This window comes from Nicotiana attenuata, unplaced genomic scaffold (genome assembly GCF_001879085.1).
Source record: "Nicotiana attenuata strain UT unplaced genomic scaffold, NIATTr2, whole genome shotgun sequence".
Lineage (NCBI taxonomy): Eukaryota > Viridiplantae > Streptophyta > Magnoliopsida > Solanales > Solanaceae > Nicotiana > Nicotiana attenuata.
The window spans coordinates 402,650-421,141 of NW_017670731.1; the positions used below are offsets into that span (position 1 = coordinate 402,650).

The 18,492-nt window shown below is 34.0% G+C and overlaps 3 protein-coding genes across 8 annotated transcripts; 1 reads left to right on the forward strand and 2 right to left on the reverse strand.

Annotated features, from left to right (window-relative positions):
* The first annotated feature begins 6,391 nt into the window (after positions 1 to 6,391).
* On the forward strand, positions 6,392 to 12,518 carry LOC109242768 (pentatricopeptide repeat-containing protein At1g79540). Of its 6 annotated transcripts, none has more exons than XM_019409619.1 (5): positions 6,392 to 9,131; positions 11,329 to 11,481; positions 11,685 to 11,802; positions 11,984 to 12,172; positions 12,277 to 12,518. In XM_019409619.1, the coding sequence occupies exon 1, from the start codon at positions 6,535 to 6,537 to the stop codon at positions 8,902 to 8,904; it is 2,370 nt and encodes a 789-aa protein (XP_019265164.1). In that variant the 5' UTR covers positions 6,392 to 6,534; the 3' UTR covers positions 8,905 to 9,131; positions 11,329 to 11,481; positions 11,685 to 11,802; positions 11,984 to 12,172; positions 12,277 to 12,518. The 6 variants fall into 6 exon arrangements, with proteins under 6 accessions (XP_019265164.1, XP_019265166.1, XP_019265162.1 ...); XM_019409621.1 differs by having other exon boundaries at positions 12,082 to 12,172; XM_019409617.1 differs by having other exon boundaries at positions 11,329 to 11,585; positions 11,685 to 12,172.
* A 97-nt stretch (positions 12,519 to 12,615) lies between these two features.
* Positions 12,616 to 13,527, reverse strand: LOC109242770. The gene has a single exon (XM_019409623.1). It carries the CDS (start codon positions 13,441 to 13,443, stop codon positions 12,760 to 12,762), a length of 684 nt encoding a protein of 227 aa, XP_019265168.1. The 5' UTR covers positions 13,444 to 13,527; the 3' UTR covers positions 12,616 to 12,759.
* A 3,335-nt stretch (positions 13,528 to 16,862) lies between these two features.
* Positions 16,863 to 17,309, reverse strand: LOC109242760 (transcription factor MYB1R1-like). The gene has a single exon (XM_019409605.1). It carries the CDS (start codon positions 17,307 to 17,309, stop codon positions 16,863 to 16,865), a length of 447 nt encoding a protein of 148 aa, XP_019265150.1.
* Between the last annotated feature and the right edge of the window lie 1,183 nt (positions 17,310 to 18,492).

Here is an 18,492-nt window from a genome sequence, read left to right on the forward strand (position 1 = left end):
GTGACCATCGCGACACCACTTCTTCCGCCAGCGACAAGAAATAGTAGCCATAGAAGATAACCATCAAGCTCAAAATTTTGAAATGCTTCACTCGCCAGAAAATACACCCAACAAGCTTAGTATTTAAGAAGTATTGAAATTCAAACAAAATTTATTTATTTTAATATATTTTTATTTTTGGAGAGTATTGGTGGAAGAAAAATTTGATTTAGAAACTTTAACCACCGAAAAAAATGGTGGAACAATATAAAGGGGAAAAGGGGAAGAAGACCGTTGGAGACGAATTGATGGAAGAAGGGACGCACAAAGCAGAAAATCTTATGAAGAAAAGAATAAAGAAAGAGAAAGGGAAAGGGGAAGGGGTGGGATCTGATAAAGAAAAGAGAAAGGGAGGGGAAGAAACAGAGAAGGACGATAAGGGAGGGGATTATATTTTTCTTTCTTTTATTTTTTGTTTATTTTTGGTTTTGTCGTTTTCTTATTTCCCTTGAAGTAAAATTCCAATTCCGTGAATTCACGTACCATATGTGCGTACAAAACACGCGCTTTGTCCAACTCATCCATATAAATGCCACATAAGCTCAGTCAATGGTCAGAGGTGTTTAAAATATTCTATTTGGACACGTACAAGTGCTCAGATGAAACTTTGCAATGTACTGGGACCGGGATGTCAAAGCGGTATAAGTACAAGTGTCTACCGGGCTATTCTGCCAATATTAAAAAGTAATTTATTATTTTAACATAGTAAAGTTTGCATATAACCTCATCCAATAATGACATCACTCATTATAAGTCAAGTTTGTGTATGACCTATTCTTTCTAAGACTACGAGGTATAATTTCAGAAAAAATAGAATAATAACATAGCTAAGTGTATTAAAAAATAAAAAAATAATTAAGAAAGAAATAAATATGAGAAATTATGTAGAAACACATGAAGTAAAGGTTGGGAAGTGAGAAATAAGAAAATAAAAAATTAATAATGTCAAAAAAGTATTTGAAAAAAAAAATAAAAATTGAAAAAAAAAAGAAGAAGAAAATAAAAGTAATTAAAAGGAAAAGAAAAGAGATTCAAAAAATAACCTTGTAATTACACCATGTACTTACCAACAATTCTCAGCTTCCCCTTGAGAATTGCAGAGTGTAATTACACCTCCTCAATTACGGGTATGTTTGGAAAGCCACCAGGTAATTGGAGTCGGTGTAATTACTAGGGTAGTAATTACACATCCTACTAATTACACAATTGTATAATTACGCCGACCTGTTTGTTTGTCATAGTATAATTACAATGTAATTACAGGTTTACTGTTTGGTTGCACAAATGTAATTACACAGTTAGATTAAATGAAGTAATTATCAAAACTTAAGAGTTAACATAATAAATATATGCCTATAAAATTTTATAAGTATAAATGATATTTTATAATTTAAAGATATATATTTTTTTCGTGAATATACATTAATTAGTAATCATATATTTATAACTAATATTGTAAAAATAATTTATATATATTCCAAATTAATAATATTTAATTTAGATACCTGCAAAAACTAAAAACATACGTATTGTAAGAACATCATGAAATTCATATTTGATAAAATAAATTAATATTTATAAATATAATGCCATAACATTATTCAAATGTTTGACAAAACTAATATATAAATGAACAACATGCAATGTGAGTCAACACTACTAAAATAAGTAAATTAGAACCATGAATATAACACAATTTCAAAATCCAAAAAAAAAAAAAAACAGTTTTAACATATGTTAAATTCATAATAATTGTAAGTTCCACTACAACTTAAGATTAGGAAACATAATAAGTTTATAACCACATTGAACAATGAAATTCCACTTTAATTGCATCACTCATTATATGCCAAGTTTGTTAATGACTCATTATTTCTAATATTAGGAGGTGTAGTTTCAAAAAATAAAATAATAAAATAAATAAAAAATAAAATACAAGCAATTACATGGAATCACAAGAAGTAAAGGTAGAGAAATAAAAGATAAATAATGTACACAGAAAAATATATTTAAATTTAAAAAGAAATTAAAAAGTAAAAATGAAATTAAAAAAAATAAAATAATAGAAATAAAAAGTTATAAAGAAAATAAACTAAAATAAAAATAAAAAGGAAAGAAACTAAAAGGCAACCTTGTAATTACACAGTGTAATTAGCCAATTCTTACCTCCCCTTTGAGAACATGAGAGTGTAATTACACTGAGGGTGTCTAACGGGCCGGGTCAGCCCGGTTCCGGACCGGCCCAGACTGGTTAAAATCGGAACCGGTCTGGATCGGTAGAAGGCGGCCGGGGGNATTTAAAAAAAAATAAAATAGTTTAACATATATCAAATTCCAACATAATAATAGTAAGTTCCACTGCAACTTAAGAATAGGAAACATGATAGATTTATAACCACATTGAACAATGAAATTCCACTTTAATTGCATCACTCATTATATGCCAAGTTTGTTAATGACTCATTATTTCTAATATTAGGAGGTGTGGTTTCAAAAAATAGAATAATAAAATAAATAAAAAATAAAATCTAAGCAATTACATGGAATCGCAAGAAGTAAGGGTAGAGAAATAAAAGATAAATAATGTACAAAAAAAAATATATTTTAAACTTTCAAAAGAAATTAAAAAGTAAAAATAAAATTTAAAAAGTAAAATAATAGAAATAAAAAGTTATAAAGAAAATAAACTAAAATAAAAGGGAAAGAAATTAAAAAATAATCTTGTAATTACACAGTGAAAAGCCACCATGTAATTGGAATTGGTGTAATTACTAGGGTAGTAATTACACAGCCTAGTAATTACACAGTTGTGTAATTACGATGACATGTTTGTTTGACATAGTGTNTTTGACAAAACTAATCTATCAATTCTAACTAAAAAATGAACAACATGGAATATGAGCCAAAACTACTAAAACAAGTAAATTGGAACCATGAATATAACACAATTTCAATATTCAAAAAAAAAAAATAGTTTTACATATGTCAAATTCCAACATAATAATAGTAAGTTCCACTGCAACTTAAGATTAGGAAACATGGTAAGTTTATAACCACATTCAACAACGAAATTTCGCTTTAAGTGCATCATTATATGCCAAGTTTATTTATGACCCATTATTTCTAATATTAGGAGGTGTAGTTTCAAAAATAGAATAAGAAAAAAAAAAATATAAGCAATTACATAGAATCACAAGAAGTAAAGATAGAGAAATAAAAGATAAATAATGTACAAAGAAAAATATATTTTAAAATTTTAAAAGAAATTTAGAAGTAAAAATAAAATTAAAAAATTAAAATAATAGAAATAAAAAGTTATAAAAAAATAAAATAAAATAAAAATAAAAAGGAAAGAAACTAAAAAGCAACCTTGTAAGTACACAGTGTAATTACCACCAATTCTCACCTCCCCTTGAGAATTGGAGAGTGTAATTACACCCCTCCAATTACACCCAATTCCATGCTGACCAAGTAATTACTTGGCCAAACAAACATGCCAAATTGTGTAATTACACCCAATTGCACCCAAATCCATTTCTAAGGATGCTTTCCAAATAGGCTCTTTGAGAATTGGAGAGTGTAATTACACCCCTCCAATTACACCCAATTTCATGCTGACCAAGTAATTACGTGGCTAAACAAACATGCCAAATTGTCTAATTACACTCAATTACACCCAAATCCAATTCCTAGGTGGCTTTCCAAACAGGCTCTACAGTCAATTACATGCTGACCAAGTAAATACTTGGCCAGACAAACATGCCGACCAAGTAATTACTTGGCCAGACAAACATGCTTAAACTATATAATTACATTCAATTACATCCAAATCCAATTACATGGTGGCTTTCCAGACACGCCCTTAATAAATTCTTCTTATCTAACTTAAACATCTAAAATTAAGTCATAGTAAATTTTCAAATTAAAAATCCCTAAATACATTTTAAACCTTTATCTGTAAAGTAATAACTACAATGCGATGAGTCTTATCCTCCAATTCTTACTCAGCTTCCATGCTTCCGTTTTCCTTCTTTAGTTTCAATTTCTTTAATTTTTTTTTTTTTTTTTGCATTCTGTAATTTATTCTTTTTAAGTTAGTGTCCGAATTTAGCATTTCTTTTGGTATCACTCTAGTTTAGATATTGTTTGATGACTTTATTCTGGCTATTAGTATCATACAATGAGTATTTGTGATATATTATCTAATTTTTGGATTTTTATACAATAACTTTCTTTTATTTTTATTCTTTGAATAACTAGAAACTAGAATATTATTTTTGTAACTTAAGTATGTTCTATCATAGTCATGTTAATTATAGGTATAATGTATCTTTACGTTTTCCACTTTTCAAGTAAAAAGAAATTTCTTTTGTTTGATTCATAACCTATGGGGCTTATGTCCTGCCTCAGAGCTTTCGCCTCGCCCTGTATCAGACAAAATGTCTCGTCTCTCACCCATGCTTTTTAAAATATTGATTTTAACTAAGAGCATAGTTAGTTGAAAATAGATTGTAAAAATTTAAATAAAATTAAAACAAAAAAGCTAAAAATCAAAATAATAACTAGATATGAGTTGATTTATGAAAGGAAAAATATTTTATTATAACTCTCAACAAATCTCCACACATTAAATAAACTATCAATGTCCATATTTATAAAAGTATGAAACCTATTTCAACTAGAAACAGAAAAGCCTATTCCTATATTTATTCTAACTGCAAATCCTCTTTAGACATGAATTAAATAGATCTCTAAATAACTAAGGTTTCCAACTACAACTTTGAATTAGTTTTCCAACATTCTCCCGTAATTCAAAGTTGTATACGTGTGACTTGTCCGTTGTGCAGTTATGTTGGAGCACTTCTCCAACTTTCACTTTTGATGAAGCAGATGTCTTCATCCCTCAATTTGTTGAAGCACCTGTCTCCAACTCACGTTGATGCACTTTGTCACGAACTGTTGATGCACTTTGTCACCAACACTCAATTTTTGTTGAAGCACCTGTCTCCAACTCACGTAGATGCACTTTGTCACCAACACTCTATTTTGTAGAAGCACCTGACAACTCACGTTGATGCACTTTGTCACCAACACTTAATTTTGTTGAAGCACCTGCTTTCCAACTCACGTTGATGTACTTTGTCACCAACCGTTAATGCACTTTGTCACCAACACCCAATTTGTTGAAGCACCTTTCTTCAACACCCGTTGATGCACTTTGTCACCAACACTCAGTTTTGTTGAAACACATAATCAACTTCCAACATTTTTTAAACCTCTTCAACTTTTAGAGAAGAGTTTCTTCATCTTGTGCCATATTTGTTTGCACATCTTTAAACTTGTTTTTTCTTGAATCTCTCTTTACTTTTCATCAAATAATCTAGTTTTGTTGACAACTATCTATGATTTTGCCAATATATTTTTGGCCAGACGGGCGGCACACTATGGCTAGCGCCCCCCGCCGGCAGCGGAAGCTATTTGATTCTCTCACAAGATCGTAGAGGCTCTGATACCAATATGAAGAAAAATATTTTATTATAAATCTCTGGAAGCTCTCTACAGTTCTCATAAGTCTCTACTCATATAATAAACTATCAATACCCCTATTTATAAAAGTATGAAACCTATTTCAACTAGAAACAGAAAAGCCTATTCCTATATTTATTAATCCTATTTAGACATGAATTAATAAATCAAATCCTAAATAACTAAGGCTTCCAACTACAACTTTGAATTAATTTTCCAACAATTTACTTTTTTCTTTTTTATAAAAAAAGCGACTTTAGTCAGACCTTGCATACGAGCACTTCTATTTTATTATCAAAAGTTGTGGTGAAATAGTACGTATTTTTCGTCCTTAATAAGAGGTTTTGAGTTTGATCTCTAAGTATCGGGACATTTTAATAGTGAGTGTTTTACCACTTAAAGCGAGACTTTTCGGCAGGGGTGGAACCAAAAGGCGACTTACGGGTTCGGTGAAACGTACTAGGCTCGACCTTAATCATGTATTTGTATTATAAAACTAAATATATATAAATTTTAAATTTAGAACCCAATTATTAGCATTTAAATAAAATTCACAACTCATAATGTTCAAATACTGGATCTGCATTGTTGTTGTAGAATTCAAACCCATAGTGGATCAGCTTATGCTTCTTAGCATGAATACGGATTAATCGGGTTCCAAAGTGGATACAGAATACCGGGTTGAGAATCAGAAAAAAAAATAAAATCACATGACAACGTGTGGACAAAGTTTTACATTTGAATTTCCAAAAGTGGAGTGGTGCTTAAATTCTATTTCCTAAACCTGAGGGACACAGTTGCTATTTTTTACTCAAAGCCTGAGAATCCTAATAAACCATGCCGCTACCTTACTGCTTACCGCCTGATAAACCCCACAAACACCAACTAAAACCTCGTTCCTGATGGCCCAACGATGAGCAGCCACCGGAAACCCGTATCAGAAAGTCAACATTACATTTTCTCCAAGCCATGAAACTCTTACATTCTCCACTCTTTCGTTCAATCTCTTCCAAATCATTCAGTTCCTCTCGGGAAATGTCCGTGTCGAACGAGGTCCTCAACATAATCGAAAGAGTAAACCCAATGGAGCCAGCACTCGACAAAATAGTTCATTTCCTATGTCCCAATACTATATCGTCAATTCTCGAAGAACAACGGCAAAATCAAAATCCTCAACTGGGCTTTCGATTTTTCATCTGGGCCGCAAAAAGAAAGCGATTTCGCAGCTGGGTTTCGCAGAATTTAATAGTGGACATGCTTGTAAAAGAAGGTGGATTCGGTTTATACTGGAATGTTTTAGATGAACTTAAGGTTAATGGGGTATCTATAAGTTCTGACGCTTTTGGGGCGTTGATTTGGGGTTATTGGAAGGTAAATAAAGCAGAAAAAGCTGTTGAGGCTTTTGGTAAAATGAGGGATTATGAATGTAAGCCTGATTTATTTACTTACAATATGATTCTTCATATTACGGTCCGAAAAGATGCGATCTTGTTAGCTTTGGCTGTGTATAATGTGATGTTGAAGTTGAACTCGAGGCCCAATAGTTCCACTTTTAGTATTTTGATTGATGGGTTGTGTAAGAGTGGGAAAACTCATGATGCTCTTAAACTGTTTGATGAAATGAGTGAGAGGGGTGTGTTGCCTAGTAAGATTACATATACAGTTATTTTGTCCGGGTTGTGTCAAGCTAAGAGAACGGATGATGCTTATAGGCTGCTTAATGTGATGAAGAGTAGAGGATGTAGGCCAGATTTCGTTACATACAATGCTTTGCTTAATGGATTTTGTAAACTAGGCAGGATTAATGAAGCACAAGCACTTCTTAAGTCTTTCGAGAATGAAGGTTATCTAGTGGATCTAAAAGGGTATACATGTTTGGTTGATGGTTTCGTTAGAATTAAGAGAATTGATGAAGCACAATCCGTCTTTAAAAAATTGTTTGAGAATAATGTGGTTCCGGATGTTGTATTGTACACGACTATGATTCGGGGTTTATCTGGAGCCGGTAGGGTGAAAGAGGCATTGAATTTGTTGAGAGATATGACAGGGAGAGGTGTGCTACCGGATACTCAGTGTTATAATACTCTAATCAAGGGATTTTGTGATATGGGCTTATTAGACCAAGCTCAGTCACTTCGGCTAGAAATATCGGAAAATGATTGCTTTCCAGACACTTGTACTTACTCTATTCTTATTTGTGGTATGTGCAGAAACGGCCTCGTGGAGGAGGCTAGGCTAATCTTCAATGAGATGGAGAAGCTAGGATGTTTTCCTTCCGTTGTAACTTTCAATACTCTCATTGATGGACTTTGTAAGGCTGGTGAGCTTAAGGAGGCTCACCTAATGTTTTACAAAATGGAGATAGGTAAAAACCCTTCATTGTTTCTTCGTCTCTCTCAAGGTGCTGATCGAGTCCTTGACAGTGCAAGCCTGCAAAAAATGGTAGAGAAATTGTGCGAATCAGGTAAGATTCTTAAAGCTTACAAGCTTCTTCTGCAGTTGGCTGATTGTGGAGTCGTTCCAAATATAATTACGTATAATATTTTGATCAATGGATTATGCAAATCGGGAAAAATTAGTGGTGCTTTTAATCTTTTTGAAGAGCTTCAACTCAAGGGGCATTTCCCCGATACAATTACTTATGGGACACTTATTGACGGTCTCCAAAGGGCTGACAGGGAAGAGGAAGCTTTTAAACTCCTTGATCAAATGAGCAAGAATGGGTGCATGCCGAGTGCAGAGGTTTACCAGTCGCTTATGACTTGGTCCTGTAGAAGGGGAAAGATCTCTATCGCGTTTAGCCTTTGGTTGAAGTATTTGAAAACCCAAGCTGTTCGAGAGAGTGAGGTGATAAGGTTAATTGAGAAACATATAGAGAAAGGTGATCTGGAAAAAGCAGTTCGAGGATTACTTGAGATGGACCTAAAACTGGAAGACTTTAATTCATCACCTTATAACATTTGGTTGATCGGGTTGTGTCAGGCACGCAAGCCAGGTGATGGTTTGAAGATATTTTCTTTACTTAAGGAGTTTGGTGTCTCAATTTCAGCCCCAAGTTGTGTAATGTTGATTCATAGTCTTTGCGAGGAAGGAAACTTGGATCAGGCAGTCGAAGTTTTCCTATATACTGTGGAGAGAGGTGTTCGGTTGATGCCACGAATTTGCAACAAATTGCTTCAGACCCTTCTCCGTTCTCAAGATAAAGCACATCATGCTGTTGATCTTTTGGAAAGAATGAGGTCTACAGGCTACAACTTAAATGACTATCTTCATAGTGGTACGAGATCTCTTTTCCAGCGATGGAACAGGAGGGTAACAGAGAGCCTATCACCTGGATAAGGTTGCTTGTCAGTTTCATGGTGCAGTGATTTTTGCTTTCCTTCCAGAACTTTCTGAGCCTGATTTGCATGGCCGTGTTGAAGTTGTAAAGTTTGCAGGTGCCTCCACCATTTACCTTCACTAACCCTGTTTCAGACCTTGTAACTTGGACTAGAGAATTAGCATAGAGATTTTACCGAAGCTGCTCTAACCAGCATTTTTGGGAGGAGGAACCGGACAGATTCATGGTAATTTTGCATGATACATAACATTCTTTTGTAATTTCTGATAATTTTGTTCATGTAGTAAAGATAATATATGTGTAATCTCAATAAATATTTGATAATTTTGCTCATTTAGAAAAAAAATACCTGTGTAATCTCTAAAAATTTTCAAGAGAGCTATTATTGTTCCTTACATAAAGTTTGCTTTCAAACTTTGTTGACATAATAACGTATGGCCATTGTTGGCAATTTGACGGGAAACAGAAAAGGCTTGATTATTTTGTTTCTTCTTTTCCTTGTTTATCTTTTCCTAGTTTTATCCAGCTCCATTTTCTGGACAAGAATGGTGGTGCTATTTTTATTTTTTTGGGGGGCGAGGGGTGGTGGTGGTGGTTGGAATGACACACAATTTTTGCCCATGTCTAGTTATTGTTACACTTGGATTTATTTTCACTTCTTGTTATGTCTTTTGGTATGGCATTATGACAAGCGTTCCCTATTATCCGTCACCTCTTACTGCACTAAGCATAAGTGGCATGAATCAGTAGTTCTGAAGCTGCAGCTTTTCTCCTCTAGCTTTTGACCATCTTACGCATTCTAATCTGAAACAACTGTTCCTGTTTTAAGGGACAACACCATATTGGTGTGTTCCAGGTACAAATGATTGCAGAAAGTTTCTTAGTACCTCTCGAGCACCGAGTACTGCTCTATAGTCAACTTCATATGTGCTGGTGCTACTTGGTACATATTAATTTGTTTTCTCATGATTTCCTCTTGTAAGGTGTTCCTCAGTCACTTCTTTAATTGGTTTATCCTATCCATTTGATCTAGATTTGTTTCCTTTTTTCTCTGATATTTCCCAGTATTTTAGCTCGTATATTTTCAGTATGAACCACCTTATTTTTGAATAATTGTTACAATTTGATATACTACAAAAAAAACATACTATTGGACTTACTAAAGTTCCAAACTATGAAAAATTTTGGTGCGGTGGAGGTTGTATATCATGTTGCTCTCTTGTTTTAGACTGTAGAGTTGGCACTTTCGTTCCTTCCCTACACCTGGAAAGTAAATTGTTCTTTTCGCCAGTTACAATGTCAGTAACTCCAGAAGAACTGCAGGCTTATGTCCATGGGTCATGGCTGTTGGGGCTATTACCGGCCTCTTTCACTGCCCACCTGACATTCATAAGAATTTCCAAGCTTTATTTACACTATGTTTCCTTTTCTCGAGGAGAAGTCCTTTATACTTGTTGCTATAGCTTTGCTGATTCTTTGATTCCTTTTCTCGAGGAGGAGTCCTTTATACTTGTTGCTATAGCTTTGCTGATTCTGTCTGACTTATTTGAAGATTTTAATTTTATTTGTCTTCAATTCTTTTCCTGAATTTCCATGCCTGCCCTTCTTTAGGCTTTCAGGTAATTGGCTAATTCTTTTCCTGTAGGAATGGGTAAATCAGAATTAAACTGTACTTACTTGCTTCTGTTATCCTTCCTGGGAGATATAGCTCATCAGAATGTAGCATATTGTAGTCTTGGAATTCAAATACAAGTGCTCATACTATAATGCTAAATCATGTACCTGTATATCAGATGAGTGGTCTCATTGTTAATGACGCATAGTCATATTTCTTGATAAATGTTATGAACAAGGTTTCATTTTTTTAAGTAAGATTCTTTTTTGTGGATCATTTTTAGGTTCCCATCTTTTTTATGCCCTGTATCCTTTCAGGAGGAGGCTGTGGTCCTTCAGGGCTTTAACTAGACCGCAAATGAGATGTTTGATATAGCTGATACCTTTTAGGTGGACTTTCAAATGGTTTTCTCATTTCTTAGCATTTCAAGTGGTTTTTGTTCTGATGCAAGAGGCGCAACCCTCTTACCCAGCTGGATATGAAATCATTGCTTTGTGTTAAATTATTTTGCTGGTGACTCGGTTATGTGGATGATCTTAAGATTGACTTTCTTCATCTTTAGATTTATTTTGATCGTGATAAGATTATTTACACTTTGCTTCTCGCATCTTATTCTTTTGATCCTTCTTACTGGTGGAACCATTTTTCCTGTGTAGTTGTATCATCATTCTACTTAGCATACTTAGTATGTAGCCAGTTTGAACACCTCTAACCTCATGCTGTCATTTCTACTGCTAAATGTCGTTTCAGCGAAAGCATTTGAATTGTTGTGGCTGTATAAATTAATCTGCCACTCTTCCATTTTCAGCAGAAAGTGGCATTTGCAGCATGTATACGTACTTTCAATCTTTTGATGAATCTTGTGAAGGTGCAAGATTGTGGAGTTGGTGATGGTGCTTACTAAAGGAGCTAGCATGGATCTTCTTCCGAGCCTCTTTGCCATTGGCAGGGTGTTTTGGAGGTAGGCGGTGCTTATTGACCGTGGATGATGTACTTTCCGTCACAAGCTTTATTGCACATTAATAATGAGTTAATGCTTTTGGTCGTGGCATTGGTCAGTTTGAAGTATATCACACTCCCCATTCTGTTTTGTTAGTTGTTGCTCGATATTTTTCCTTCTTTTTTCCTGTGGTTCCTGAATGCCTTGTGTTTATGTTGTTTTAGCAAAAGACTCCTCGCCAGTGCTGTCAAAGGTTCACATTTTATCCCTGAAGCTAGGTGCAAAACAAGTTGATGAATTCTCGCTTAGGTAGCGTTTCAATGCAGGCACCAAGACACTAAGGTGTATACGTCCTTGCCATGGGCTTTGTCTTGAATATTGCGGGCACTGAACATTAACTATTTTACTTAATTGCAAGTTTTTCAATTCCTTCGTCCATATGTTGTTTGTGTTAATAGTTATTATTCTTGAATTACATATATATATTATATTGTTCCATCATTTACGCCTTTCTTCATTACAGCCCATATTTATTTGCGCTGTGTCTAAAGCCCCGACAGAGCAAGGCTGTTTTTCTCACTTTCCGCTGCTCCTGGTTCTCACTCTTCACAGTATGTGCAGCTGATGGATTTATTAATTGCTTGAAGTCTCCCACTGATGCTAAATCACTTAGCAATTGATCTGCCACACCTTGTTGATTAATGCAGCAGAGGTAGATTTGCCACTTTGCTTTCGCTGTTCCTTCAAACAATTCATTCAACAATATACAAAAGCACGTACGCTATATGCATTTGAACTATGTGTTGATTTTTGCAGGCAATTTATATGAGGAAACGTGAAAAAAAAAACACAAGCCTTTCTTTTGCTGAGTCCTCACTTGTGGTGATTAACGTAAAGAGTTCACTTGAGCTTCAGTATTGGAAAAAAAGGAGGGGGAGATTACCGTTTATGTCTGAATACCACATATTCTTACCCAAAATATGTTGTAAGATCATGCTACATGGAACTAAAGTTGTCTTTATATAATTGCTGGCCAAATCTCTGGTTTTTAGTGTTCATGGTTTGCCAGAATTAGCAAATTTTTCCCATCTTAAGTGAGGTAAAGGCATGCGCTTTAGAGAAATGTGCGATTCAAAGAATGACTAGCAAAAGTGGTTGAAACAAAAGGTGCTCGATTTCTCTTAATTTTGACTAAAAGGATTCAGATCAAGATGTGCACTATTACCATTGTAGATTGGTTGCAAGATTTAGTTATCTTACTTGCAAATGAATATCATATCATAGTACTTAAACTGAGTCTCAAAGAGGAGTATGATCATCTCCATCTTCATTCAAGTCGGGCGGCGGCCTTGTGGAAATTATGGACCTGCTTATCTTTTCCTCTTGTGGTGGAGGAGGCAATACGTTTTTTTGATCATATGTATCGGCCTGAACGTGGAAGATGCACAAGAGGATGCTAAGAATTGGTAGCCAGCTATCTTCAGGAGATAAAGAGAGATTGGATCTTACATATGGAGCCAAATACACAAGAGTAAAAATAGCATAACGCAGTTTCCCAGTATCCAACCACGCGAAAACCCAACTCAACCAATTAAAATACGGAATTAAGCTGATAATTGCCATCACAGTAAACCTCGCATCACCAGAATCAATCACGGACTCACCGTCATCGTCATCCGGCTCCGAGTAAGTAGTCGGACTCGGGAAAACCAACGAGCTGAGAACGCAGACACCGATAGCCACCGCAATAGTAGCGTCGTTATTTGCAAACTCTGCCCTGCACTTGCAATTACTTCCATTTCTCAGATTTAGCTTTTTGCGGAGGCGAGGTTGGAGAATTGGTAAAACAGAGGATCCTAAGGATTTTGGAGGAGTCGGAATAAGTACTGCTGAAGTGAAACTGAGAGAAATCATCGCCGGAGATGGAGGACGGCGACGGCAGCATTTAACCAGTGTTTGGTGATAACAAAAGTAAGAAATCATTCCCCTTTTTTTAAAGAAAAAATTAAAGTTTGCTCCCAATATCCATCTGATATACGATGTTGTGTGTGGTGGGAGATCAGTTGACAGATTGTGTTGATTTGGCATCTTATATATGGAGGAATTGCAAAATAAAAAACGGCAAAGGGCCACATATACCCCTGTACTTTCGAAAATGGTCTAAGATTACCCTTCGTTATATCGTTATATTATTGGGTTATATATGCTCCTGCCGTCATACTTTGGAACGAAATACCCTTATTTTGGATGGAGTGCCACGTGTCAGCACCAAATTATAATGACCCATTTCTTTTTTTACCGGATCCGTTTAAAAGAACCCACCATCCAACCCAAATTTCACCCCTATGTAAAATACAACCTAACGTAAAAAAGAACCCCATTTTGCTTTACCCCTCCGTTGAAACAGAAAGAAGCGAAAAATTAGAAGAGAAATTTATGAAGTTGAACCCCATTCTACAGCTCTGAATTGTTATTCCCTTTGATTATCATCTAATTTATTCACATCGCTGGAGAACTTATTCTATTGAAGTTTAATCATTTAATTCCTTCATTGTCTTTCCTTTCTTCTTTTCTGTTTTGTTTTTGTAACATCTTTTCTTAACTTTGGCTTCATAAAGCAATATAACGTTTAAGGGCAAATTATTTGGTACTTTAATCTATTTTGAGTTTTCGGAAGTGGCGGAGGAGGGGGAAGATTATCGCAATAGACTAGTTGTCTCTGTCAACACTCAGTGTAACACTCATTATACGAAAGAAATTCAACATATAAAAAAAGTTATTATCGTCGCATATCAGAAGGTACAATTGCTGAAAGTAACATCATTTTGAATAACTTCAGATTTTGGGTTCAGAGTTTGAAGGAATCTGAGAGAAGATAAAGCTAATCCCTTAATTTGAAATTTGGATCGGGTGTGGGTTTCTTTTAAACGGGTTGGGAAAAAAATAAACGGGTCATTTTAATCTGGTGCTGCCACGCGGCACTCCATCCAAAATAAGGGTATTTTTATTCCAAAGTATGACGGCAGAAGCATATATAACCTAATAGTATAATGAGGGGTATTCTTAGACCATTTTCGAAAGTATATGGGTATATTTGGCCCTTTGCCGAATAAAAAAATACTAGTAAGAAGTTATTAACATTTAGGATGTGTTTGGTATGAAGGAAAATATTTTCCAATTTTCCCATGTTTGGTTGGCTTAAATGTTTTGGAAAACATTTTCCTTTTCAACTCATTTTCCTCCAATTTATCAAGAGAAAGGAAAACATTTCCGAAAACTCTTTCTCAACCTTCCCTACCCTCACCAACCCACCCCGCCCCCTCACTCCAAAAAATTTTTTTTTTTTTTTTTTTTTTTTTTTTTTCAAATTTCAGTTTTTACGTTACCACCCACCCTACTACCTCTCTACCCCACCCCACCCCACCCCTACCCCTCCCGCCAAAAAAATTATTATTTTTTTATTGCAATTTCAAATTTCTATTTTTTCGTTTTCTGTAACCCCCCCCCCTCCCCCGAAAAAATATTTTTTAATATATTTTTCAGTTTTAGTTTTTTTATATACCGGTTTAAAGGTTCAAAATTTTACAAGTTCCAAATTTATGAGTTCGGAGGTTTATGTGTTTGGAGGTTTACGGGTTTAGAAATTATAAAGTTTACGGATTAGAAATTCCGCGGCTTCAAAAGTTTATGAAAAATGTGGGTTCGGAAGGTTGTTGGTTTGAAAGTTTATGACTTCATTTTTATTATATCTAAATTATTTATGAATACTCTTGAGAAGTCATTTTCCTTAATTTGCGTACCAAACACCGGAAAATAAATAAGATTACTACTTATTTTTCAAAAAAATATTTTCTTGAAAAATATTTTCCGTTATACCAAACACACCCTTATTGAAGTAAATTTTGCTCCAAAAATATCCAACTTATTCTTTTCAAAGAACGAAGACTCTATGTTTCTTTATATGGATGTTCCAATAGTTGTGTCTTCTTTTGGTTGTAAACTTGTAGGAGTAATTATTATTGTTTTGTAAATATAGAAAAGCTCTAAAGTACAATACAGTACATGCTATACAATTTTACTACTTCCGTTCCTATTTAATTACCTATAAAGTTTTGAACAACCTTTAAGAAAAAAATAATTAGGTATTGAATTTGACTAATCTACGCATTATTAATTCTTTAATTAATCTTTTTAGGTGCATATTAACTCTAGCATAATTAATGCTAAGAATAAAATTAGTAAAAAATAATTAATTCTCTCTTGATCTTTTAAATTGATAAGTATTTGAGAATAACTATTTTTAGTATACATGAAAATTAAATGAGAACTGAGACGCTTGCGTTTTCCGGGAGCTTTTTTTTGACTATTTATCTTCATCAAAGCCAAAAACGAAGGGCAAAAGCTCCAAACTAAACCTAAGTAGTTGAGATTTCTTCCAGATGAAGTCCATCTTTAATTATCACAAACAAATTCGTTCTAGATTGTATCAACAATAATAAATAATTATAGAGACTTACCTTATATTTCTTCCAGATATACCTACCTCTCAACCCACCTCTCCTTCCATGGATTTCGATTTAAAATTTGGTTTGACATCCGGTTTGGGTTTTTGAATCAGTAAATTTTGATTCTTTCATTGCTAAATAAGGAATAAAATTATGTTATATTTGCTTGCCATAGTTAAGAAGTCAAATGCGAAATAATCCTTTTGTCTGGGAAAAAAAGAAAGAGGGAAAGAGGGTTGGTTCTTAGACAAGCTCAGGACAAACCAGGATTAGGGTAGAGTAGATAGATTAATAACATTGCATTTATAAGAAATTTTAAGGGCTAGCATTATCTAGCTAGATAATTGAGAATTCTGTGGTAGCATTATCTATCTTGTGGATTTCCTCTTTCTAGTCCCAGTTTGAGTTATACCCTGTCGTAGTCTGCATGTTAGAAAACCTTTTTTTTGGGGTTTGGGGGAGAAAGAAATGTTAGAAAACCTTAATTAAAAGCAATTTGCTTCCTTTGATTTTTAGTTAATTAATTGCAACTTTTGAACTATGGAATAGAGGTAAATTCAACAGATATGGAGAATATAAAACACGGATAATACGAAATAAGTATGGTTCTGTCTACGGAAATTAACACACGTGTGGCCATACAAGAAATTCAAAAATAAATGGGGCTAAAAGTAATAACATGAGTAAGTTTTCTATCTTGACTATGCTAATGTTAGATCCAAATTATCCATAGAAGAATTAGCGATGAAAACCCAGAATGTTGCTGCTGGTCCATTGTACCACTGGCTGACGTAGAGGCAATAGAATCAATTCCACTGGTATAAAAAGCAGGATAATCATACATATGATGAACCCCAAGTAATAGGCAATACATTGTAATAATTGGGAATGAATTGACTAGTTGCAAACCACTTGAGAGTTTGCAGTTTCTTGGTCTTGATTTTCCAACGGAACAATTTTTATATCATGCTCAGAAACAATAGTCTCTTGTTCAAGATGAAGGTCGAAAACACTTGGCTTCTTACGACTTTTTCTGTCATTGGAAGCAGATTCCAATCTCATAAAATACTTTTGAGCATGACTAGCAATTTGTGTTGGTGTTCTACTTGGCAATAAATCTTTACCAATCTTTGCCCACTTACCTTTCCCATGAATCTCCAATCCTTTCAATAATAATCTCTGTTCATCCTCTGTCCATGCAATTCCTTTCTTTATTTTTCTTCCATTATCTTTTTTCGTACTAGTACTGATCTTCACACCGAACAATTTGATGGTCTTGCTTTTCTCACTGCACGTTCTGTAGTTATGCCCATTGCGACCACACAACGTGCAATTCCTGCCCATTGCTAATTAATTAGCCTCAACAACACAACACTTGAGAAGAGGTTTCTTCCCTATAATAAAGAGAAAGATATATATGTAGTAGTAACTTTCCTTTTTATGCAATGTAAAACTTTATTACAACCGAGTGAAAAAGACACGGAAAGTAGTCTTTGATGGACTAAGGAAAATATTCCGAGTTATTTATGGGAATGAGGTCGAGGATCATGATTAATATTACCAACAACTTACCTTTTCTTTTTTCAAATCCTAACGCCATGTAATCAAATAAAACGCTGAAAAATAATATATTATTGGTTATAATTCTAAGACAATTTTTACTTAGTCAAATAATCAATTAACTTGCAATTAATTATGTTCCACTAGATATTAACATGATACGAATGTTTATTTGCCTGGACTGCGACGAAATTTTGCATTAGATATTCACCGCTAAATAAATAAATAGTTAAATACAAGACATTGTTAATTTTTAATTGTAAGAGGATGCTTGTATGCCTGTACTCTATATAATATGGTCCGAAAATTTGAGATACAAAAAAGATCGACAACACTATAGTCTTTTTCCTCAATTCAAAGAAATCTCTTTATATCCAATTGTTGATATATATATATATATATACACACACATTTTTCAGTATATATTAAATTGGACATCTGATCAAAATACACGAGAAAAACTCGATGACGTCGACAGGGTACTCCAAAGCATAATCATATATTCAATACTTATAAATTTGCATACTTTTTTTCCATAGAATCAAGAATTCTTTTGAAATCTGGAAATTTGTAGGAATTGTGGAGAGTAGAAATAAAGTTTGCAATAATTTATATATTATGTAAGGTGAGAGCTATCTAACCATCATATGAGAGTTCTCCGAGATTATATTTGTATCCACAAAAAAACTTACTCACATTCGATGTGTTTAATTACACCAAAACATTTTTTTAACCTATAGTTAGATGATAAAATTGAGGTCATAATGTGTAATAATTAATTATTATTAAGTGATAATAATCCATGTAAATTACATGTTTTAAATTCATGTAAAAATTGAGTGTGTATAAATTTTTTGCTCTATTTATACCCTATCTATTGCAGACCCACCTATGTCCTAAAAGACCGTCTTATTAATTTTCTTAGTGGACCTTATATTCCCTTTTTGTAAATTTCACCAAAAGATTA

What these genes read in the sequence shown, in the direction of transcription:
- LOC109242760 (XM_019409605.1), bottom strand. Translation starts at nt 17,309, where the DNA reads ATGGGCAGGAATTGCACGTTGTGTGGTCGCAATGGGCATAACTACAGA.
- LOC109242770 (XM_019409623.1), bottom strand. Translation starts at nt 13,443, where the DNA reads ATGATTTCTTACTTTTGTTATCACCAAACACTGGTTAAATGCTGCCGT.
- LOC109242768 (XM_019409617.1), top strand. Translation starts at nt 6,535, where the DNA reads ATGAAACTCTTACATTCTCCACTCTTTCGTTCAATCTCTTCCAAATCA.